At 39.4% G+C, this 8,935-nt stretch overlaps 1 protein-coding gene across 1 annotated transcript; it reads right to left on the reverse strand.

The window, feature by feature from the left end:
• Positions 1-2,317: 2,317 nt before the first annotated feature.
• Positions 2,318-8,437, reverse strand: LOC111968437 (visinin-like protein 1). Its single transcript, XM_023993978.3, has 4 exons — positions 8,187-8,437; positions 5,377-5,543; positions 3,599-3,814; positions 2,318-3,089 (listed from the first exon to the last, which is right to left on the reverse strand). The coding sequence occupies exons 2-4, from the start codon at positions 5,536-5,538 to the stop codon at positions 2,892-2,894; spliced, it is 576 nt and encodes a 191-aa protein (XP_023849746.1). The 5' UTR covers positions 5,539-5,543; positions 8,187-8,437; the 3' UTR covers positions 2,318-2,891.
• Positions 8,438-8,935: the final 498 nt, after the last annotated feature.

Here is an 8,935-nt window from a genome sequence, read left to right on the forward strand (position 1 = left end):
TGCTCGCTGGCTTCCCTTGCATTCAATGCTAGGGCAGCAACAATGTCATACTCTTTTTGACCAGACAGAATGGATGGGCTACACATACAGAGATAGAGGGGCGCTGTTTCGTTCGCTTGGACGCTTTCTCCAGTGACATACCTTCAGCCTCTTGCGAACTGAAGGGCATTTATGAAACAGAGAGACGAAAGAAAAATAATTTTTGCATGTGTTTTAAGCAGCCAATTTTTCTAAGAATGTATTATGTTGGAATTCTTACTGTTGCAAAAAAAATATACACAGGGGAGAATGTATAATTAATTTCTTCCCGGTACGGGACCTCCTATATGTGTGTGCGATTGCACCAAAAATGTTTAGCGGCCTAATTATAGAACTACATATAGAATCCCTGTTAATTTAATAGGATCTCTGTGGGCCTAGTCGTAAAGATTTATCATTTAACTTTTAAAATGTATAACCTTTTATTGTGGCATAAACACAACCAGTCATGATGCTTTTTATCTGATTCTCAAACGATCTCTTCAAAGGGCTCCTTTACTAGGACCTAGTTCAGGAAACCCTGGCCTACACCACCAGTTTTCAAGTCCATCCGCTCATTTTTCATGCATCTGACATGAAGTAATGATAAAAAGTGGTGTAACAGCCTACAGTTTTCTTGACATTTTGTTTTCATTATTGTGATAAGCTAATGTTTTATCGGTATGGCGTACCCCCATGGCGTACCCCCCCCCCCCCCTTTATTTTGCCGGGATGCCGTACCGGACCCTACCGCCTTACTTTTACCCCTGATTATTTAACAAATCTTGGCTTAACTAACTGTCATTGGTTGTAATAAATGCAATTACAGACATTGGCGGAAAAATAGACAGAAATGGGAAAAATGGTTAAATCAGAGAATCTTGAAAGGTGAATAATTCACCTCAAACAACAATAAAATGCATCACAAAACGTATACCTTTGGAACCTAACCAATTGTCAAACTTGCATCATTTCCATGTTGGTGTATCGATCACGGAAATATGTAACATTCTTGATTGATTGGTTAATGAATAGCATCACACTTACCAGACCATGCCTTTTGAAAAAGCCCATAGATGTTTTTATTGAGTTTCATTAGTACTACATAAAGAATGTAACTATGTAATTTTGGGTGCAACACATGCCACATGTATAAAAAGAACAAAACAAACAAAATACACAGTCACTTATCTTTTAAATTAGATTTTTCATATTTAGTATAAACATTTACTTGACAAAGATTGTTGCCATGAAGTTTGGATCTACCTGTACAAATAATAGTATAGACAAATAATAATCAATAATGAGCATTCAAGTCTACATTATGCTGTATCCAGAACTGTGAAAAACGGTGTCAGCTTCCACTAGTATAATAAGTGAAATGTTTGCCAGTACATGCCTGCATAGCTTCGAAATGGTAAATAGGTCTAGTACGTTCAAGGAAATGCACATTTTCACGATATCTGCAATCCATATAGGAGTCAATTTGAAACAGAACTAGAACTTTTAGTTTCAGAAGCTCTGTTTTTATCTAGTACTTCTTGCAACTCGTGGAGGGGTTCTGCACCATCACAGACCATTGTAAACTTAGATCGATCGAGAGATTAGAAGATTAAACCTTCAATAAAAAGTTGTTTTCTATAAAAGTACCTTTTGTAGGAACGCGGTATGTCCAGTAAACTCTTCAGGCTTTTCCTATCTGGCTTTGGAAACTCACAAGCTCCGGACGCCGTGCTTGAAAGCCAAGATTTGTTACATTTTTGCCGTGCTCTGTGTCACTGTAAACATATTGATATGTATGATGTTACTTTGTATCGTTAATCGAGTGGGCAAACGTACAGGCTGAGAATTCCAACCAATTTGGAGTTATCGTGGCGCTTTATGTATCCAGCAATGCTAAGAGTGATAGGTGGTTATTACCATTGAAGATGGATAAGCATTGGCCTGGTGTTGATTGATGGCAACAGTGCAATAGAATAATATTATAAGGGTAATATAGTACATCATCAGCAGCATATTTATTCACTAGTTGTTCTATAGTGCTGGACTTTAGTTCAATACTCAACTTTCAGATACATCTGGACTCTGTGAGAGGTTACAACAAGGGCTCGTATTAGCCATCATTCAAGAACTCGTGTCATATTAATTACACATACGTAATGTTATTAATAATGAGGGCAACATGCTCCCACAGGAGGTTAATAATATAATGGTCTGGTGAATCACTACTGTACATCCCATGCAACAATACCAAACGCTTTTCGGAGGGCTTCTTCTTGAATACCGCTCTTGAGGATGCAAAAATTGAAGAGGTTAGATTATAGAGTCTGAACACATAACACATGCATGCAAAGATTGGAACCTACACAGTTCCGGTCTCTATTTTTCCAAGAGCTCAAGAAGTTTGGATATTATAGAGACGAGTTACAATTATCATAGGAATTATTGTTCATTTACCAGTATGTTAAGCATTAGCATTAGCAGCTAGCTGCAGCAGTGGACATGGATCATCTAAATACTGCAAGAACAGAATAATTCAATGTATAGCGCTTCACTGATATACAAGCTAGCCTAAAAGTGAATGGGTAAATGGAGTAGGATTACTTGTGCACAATTCACATTGGTAGGTTAGGTTTGATAAAATATAAATGTATCATGATATTGTGTAATATAATATATCCAAAATGATTCAGCTATTTCACATTCTCATGCATACAACCACAAGAAGCGAGTCCATTGAAAAATAGTCCAAGCATAATTTTTTTTCCTGTGGAAATGGCTGAGAAGAAGAACTTAAATGAGACATTAAAACATGTGCTGCCTGTCCAAAGAGAGTGTACACATCTGGTTTTATACAGATGAGCACCCCCTTCTCACTTCTGCATATCACACTGCAAGAGGAGCACGATGGACGGATCGCTCTTGGCCGCCTCTTTGAACTCATCCAATGAGATTTGGTCGTCGTTGTTCTTATCCATCTTGCTGAAGATCCTGTCCACCCTCTGCTCCGGTGTCAGGCCGTCCTCGTTCATCTTCATCATGATCACAGTGCCCACCATTTTGTAAATGGCCTAGAGGGACACGGGACGACATGGAGGGATGATAAGTACGGCAATATCACAGAAAGGAACAGGGGTATAATGAATGAAACACCTATTTTCAGACAGTCTTGGCGAATATGTTAACATGTTCAAAGTTTAATCTCAATACTACTTCAGTTATTTACCAATGTTCCCCACAATATAACACTGTAGTCCTACACATCTGATCATCTAGCTAAACTTGACTGTCCTCTGTCTCAATGTTTCCTTTTAGCCATGTTTGCCTTTGCAGAATACATTCTAATAACATGCACTGCTGATTACTTCAAACTGGATAGATAGCTTTAACAAATGGTATAAACGTCATGGTAACAATCCAGTATGATTTGTTTTAAACACACAGTATAGGGCTGGTTTCCCGGACACAGATTAAACCTAATAATGGACTAAAAAGCTATTTCAATGGAGGAAATAGCTTTTTAATCCTGAATGTGGATTAATCTGTGTCTGGGAAACCAGCCATCAATGTGATTCCTTACCTCGATGATCTCCAACATCTCCACCCTGGTGATCTTGCCGTCTCCATCCAGGTCGTACATGTTGAAGGCCCAGTTGAGCTTCTGCTCGAAGCTGCCACGCGATGTGATAGACAGGGCACAGATGAACTCTCGGAAGTCGATGGTGCCGTCGCTGTTCTTGTCGAAGGTCCTAAAGGCGTGCTGTGCAAACTTTGATGCGTCGCCATACGGGAAGAACTGAAAAGTAGAGTGATTGATTGAGAGACAGCTGTGATATCCAACTATTTATTCATCTCTGACATGACGTTTAAAAACGTGTCTTTAGTTCTATCTTTAGATCTATCTCTAACTGAAAGGAACAGCTTCCTTAAGTGTTGTGTATTCATGGATGCCAAGGGAAGCCAGGCTACCCCCAAAAATGTACCAAGAAAAATAAAATGAAACAGAAAATATTTTATCTTCCGTCTCTCTGTGTTTCATAATTTTCCTTCTCACTGGAGAAAGCATCCTAGTGAGCGAAACAGCGCCCCTCTGTCTCTGTATGTGTAGCCCATCTATGTAATGCTGTCTGGTCAAAAAGAGTATGACATTGTTGCCGCCCGTAACATTGGATGCAAGGGAAGCCAGCGAGCATTTGGCCTCCCTTGATATTTATTTCTATACAATAATAGGCAATCAGCGTTGAGCTAAACTGAGTGAACTCAACTGTGAATGGTCCTGGCACACCAAAAAAAAGTGGCAAGCGAAGCCAGTTTGGATTTGGCATCACACCAGTCACATCACATCAAAAACTAAACGTCATTGACAGAAAAAAACTTTAATTGTTGCATCTCGTTGTGTTGTTGTCCTCCAGAGGCTAGCTAAAATTGTCCCTTTCCTAAATTAGCAATGGATGGAGATAGGGATTTGGACTTGGTTTTACTTAATTCTCCATACTGACCAATGATTATAATGACAATTCTGATACAACCATAAATTCATACATTGTGCCACTGGCCTGAGAGGATGGAAGTTCAATATGTAGCTAGATGTAGTAGGCTAATGATAACTAGTTAGACTAGAGAGCAAGCATTTTAGCAAGGTAGCCTAGAATAACAAAAACTAAACGTGTGAACTGTATGACTGAGTCATAGACCGTTCCGGCAACATGAAAGAGAGGAGGATGGCATTGGTAGTAGGGTGAGTCAACATGTTTTTTCTCCTTACGCACACACAGAAATCAGTACCATGGACAGCCACATGATATTTTGATTACATTGATTGGACTAAATTGTTTTGGATGTTGCTCTCCTGTTTTGTGACGTAACAAAGGCGTGGTTGAATTTATTCGGACACTTGGACTTCTTATTGTCTCGGCCTTAGGCCAATATATCATGGTTTTCCAGGCATATGAACTAACAGGTAATAGAGCAAACAAAGCCATTTATCACAACACAGGTTGTAATATTTTTCCTGGCTTGGCTCCCCAGTGATTTTACCCACACACCTCTACTGGCTTCCTTTGAACCTTTTACAAGGATTCCATAATACATAGCTCAGAGTGACAACTGTTAAAGCTTTATGATCAGTTAGAAAATATAATGAACAACAGTGCAGTTTGAATACAAACAGAGAAATCAAACCCTGATTCCGCTCTGTTCTAGCTTCACAAAGATTTCTAACAATCACATTATATAATCATGATATCAATCATTTCCCTAGTTAGAAGTTACAACACCATACAAATAATGTCTCCAGCATGTGAAGCAGATGTACCACACCTGATCTGCAATAAGAGAACGTAGCCAATCGCAACACACCTTGACATAGAGCTGTTGGAATTCGTCCAGGTTCAGTCTGCCACTGGGGCAGTCCTTGAGGAAGCCTTTGTACCATTGCTTGAGCTCGTGTTCGTTAAACTCTGTGCTCTTCACCAGGTCCTCCATCACCTCAGGGGTCAGCTTGCTGTTCTGTTTTCCCATGGTGCCTGTGGTGCAGGAAGCATATGACCAAAGAGACTCAAAAACATAAAACATCTCTGAAAAGGATGACTGGGAAGGATTTATACTGAATAGAAAGGAAACTCCAGCACATGGGTGATCTTGATGCTTCGCAACATTTAATGGATCCAAGACCAACGTTTCGGTCTCAAGAGACCTTCATCGGGGTATTTTTATACCAACATGTAGTACAATATAGTGTAAGGCATTTCCTCATTTTAATCATGGTGATAGAAATAGCCTACCACACATTCAAATGTATGTTGTGCATTACAATGCATTATGCATAACGCATAAGGTGTTATAAACGTGCTTATAATGCGTTATAAAGAGAGGGTTTTCATAGGAAGTGTAACCAACAAGTTTGCTCTCAAATCTGCTTTGTTTCAAACAGTCCCTTTATAAGGAATGAAATTAGTAAAATAAATTTAAAAAAATAGAAAAGACTATTCATCAATAATGAATTGCTTTGCCTGCCTGATGCCAGTGTTCTATTTGTGTTTTCTAAATCTGTTGGCACCACAGTCTCTGGCCTGACATCACACAGTGCTGGGCAGGAACACTGCAGTCAGCAAGACTCACATCAAAGCGTTCGATCATTACCTATCATGTAACAACCTGTCTATGTTTTACCTGTAGCCTATAGTCTCTTGTGACAGACTTTCGCACGCGAGTTTTGGTTCTGGATTCCAAAATGACCAGCAGCCTGATGTTTGGTGTTCGTCCCAAATGTATAGTGTCCATTGGTAGTTTATTATATAGGGAATAGGGTGCCATTTGGGACGCATGCTTTTAACTGCAGTTCACGTTTAATAACGTCAAAGTATAAACCTCTAGAGGAATCTATTCATTAATGAAAACCGAAGTGAGTGATAATGACATGTCCTCATCACATAATGGAGTAATTATATGAAGCCAGCAGTGTGTAACCCATAGGGTACATGGGCAATAAGAATAAGAATAAGAATATTTATTTCATATAGCGCTTTTCATTACACAAGGAATCTCAAAGTCCCTGTAAAAACAAAACAGACATTCGTGTTGATCTCGCAAATTCTTGGGCGATGCCTTCCGCAACTTCAGATGATAACACGACGAAGAGTGAGGGAGTCTGTAGTTAGATAGGAGTTGATGCGGTTCTCTTCAGACAGGCAGCATGTTTTGGGCGGAGGGAGGGAGCGTCGATGGTGCAGTACTTCATTAATCCTTTAAAGCCATTGACTGGATAATTAATCAACAAGGGAATCAACCCAACGGGTGAGCTGCTCTCTCACAGTGGATCATCATCTTAAATAATAGAAAGTCACAAATCTGACAGCCTGGATTGGCAGTGGCTACTGCTTACATCTGTTCTGCCAATATGTTGACTGTGGGAACTATACATGGGCCTTCATACAGTTGCCTTACATGCTCAAATGTTATCCTGTCCTAGAAAACATAATAAAATTAACTCAAAGATTAATTGTAAATTGACAGTTGTGGGAGATCATGATAACTGGAACAACCATAATGTGATCAACGCTGTCGATGGCCTGAGGTTTAGGCTATGCAGTAGGCATACATTGTGATGGAGTCATTGACAGCAAGCACCGTGCTTGAACCAACAACCATGTAGCAGTGCACTTTCTATTCCAGAAAGGTGCAGACCTCTTTGCAGAGGCCATGTATGCCCCCATACAGGCACATTACACAATACACAGGCACACTACATTGACATGGGCTTGGCCTATTTGCACTGTATATTGCATACCCAACATTTGGCGCAAAGGATATTTTTCATTAAAAAATGACATATATTTAGATGATGCTACCAAAAGGCTTGTGTTGAAATGATTTGGATCTTACATAACATCAAATGAGCCTAAGGCATGGAATGACCTTGAGGAGGAACATTTTGCTTGAAGATGAGAAAAGAGATCAGAGGGAAGGTGAAAATGGGTTTGGCTCCTACGGTTTGAAGGCTTAATATTCTAGTCCCTTAGATTAACCTCGTTCCAAATAGAACAATGTATAGTTGTCCACATCACATGTACGCGCAACACTAACGTCATGTGGAGAAACATATGCAATTTAATTGCAGATAGAACATGTCGTTTCAGATATCCAGTTCATGGTACAAGCCTGCTCGGACATAGAGGGGGGTATGCAAGTGCATTCCGATAGAAACGACGCAGTGGTGTGGGAATTAAACCTGGTTAGTGATAACCCGCCCGAAATCACACCACTCACTCATGTCATTTTTCACCATGCGCACCATCTAAAAATGATAAAAACGTCAAAAATGAACTATCAACCAATCAAATGACAACTGGTCATTCTCGTGAAATGTGAATAAACCAACGGAAAAACATGATATGAATATTATTTTCGAAATATAATTAGTTAAGCATGTTTTTATATTTCTAAACGTTATGCAAATGTTAATGATGGATGCACATATCCACCAAATAAAACGTCAAACCTCTCCCCAAATCTCATTCATTGAAACGTGTCTATAAGGGCAGGAAAACCCCCAATTATGTGATACATCGTGAATGGAAATGATTATATCTCTAGACAATCATCTCAAACTATTTAAATACATGCCATGCCAACATAAAAACGACATTCTGCAGACACATGCTTCTTACCTTATTATACAATTTTTGGAGATGCTATTGCTAATGGTCGTCTGCACTGTCGTGTATTTTGAGACAGTCAAAAACCTCCCGATGATCAAGAGTGCCCAAATGGGAATATACCCTAAAATTGGCCTCTTCAAGACGCAGAGAGAAAAATAACGGGTTCCCGTGCTATTCCAGATGAGACAGGCGCAGGCAGGCAGCAGCGGCAGTAGGGACCGATCCCACGCTAGTCTTTGGTAATGCGACTGTAGACATACGGCGTCACCCGTGTGCATCACAAATTGATCTTATGTTGACTGTTGTCTCTGTGCATTGCTCCAACTGCTTGATTTTATATTTGCGTTGATAAAAGAAGTATAGGCCTATCTATGACTTATAAGTCGTGTTCCCTTTTAGCACAAATAATTACATTTATTGGATAGGTAGGTGTATGGATAAATTATGATTGAGGTGACCAAAACCAGTCAATAAGCACACCCAGCATAATTAAATATGTATTTTACCTGGGGGATTTTATTTTGTTTTTTTGAAGAGCTATGCATCATACTGGAATATTCAGTAAATATTTACACTTTAACAGTTATATTCAGTCAGATTATACCACATACATGCCCCTGCAAAGCCTACTGCAGTAAGGCATGTTGCCCTATTCTACATTTGCAACGGTTTCTGCATGTAGCCTATGTAGCCCTAAACTTCCAATGCAAACATGTCTGTAAAAAAGGATAGGCTATATATACTGTTTGACTAATTCG

The sequence above is a fragment of the Salvelinus sp. IW2-2015 genome, linkage group LG9 (assembly GCF_002910315.2).
Source record: "Salvelinus sp. IW2-2015 linkage group LG9, ASM291031v2, whole genome shotgun sequence".
NCBI classification, from domain to species: domain Eukaryota; kingdom Metazoa; phylum Chordata; class Actinopteri; order Salmoniformes; family Salmonidae; genus Salvelinus; species Salvelinus sp. IW2-2015.

Coding starts and splice junctions, on each gene's coding strand:
- LOC111968437 (XM_023993978.3), bottom strand. CDS start 5,538: ATGGGAAAACAGAACAGCAAGCTGACCCCTGAGGTGATGGAGGACCTG. Junction 3,815..5,376: donor TCCAACAGCTCTATGTCAAG/GTGTGTTGCGAT, acceptor TCTACTTTTCAG/TTCTTCCCGTATGGCGACGC. Junction 3,090..3,598: donor AGATGTTGGAGATCATCGAG/GTAAGGAATCAC, acceptor GTGTCCCTCTAG/GCCATTTACAAAATGGTGGG.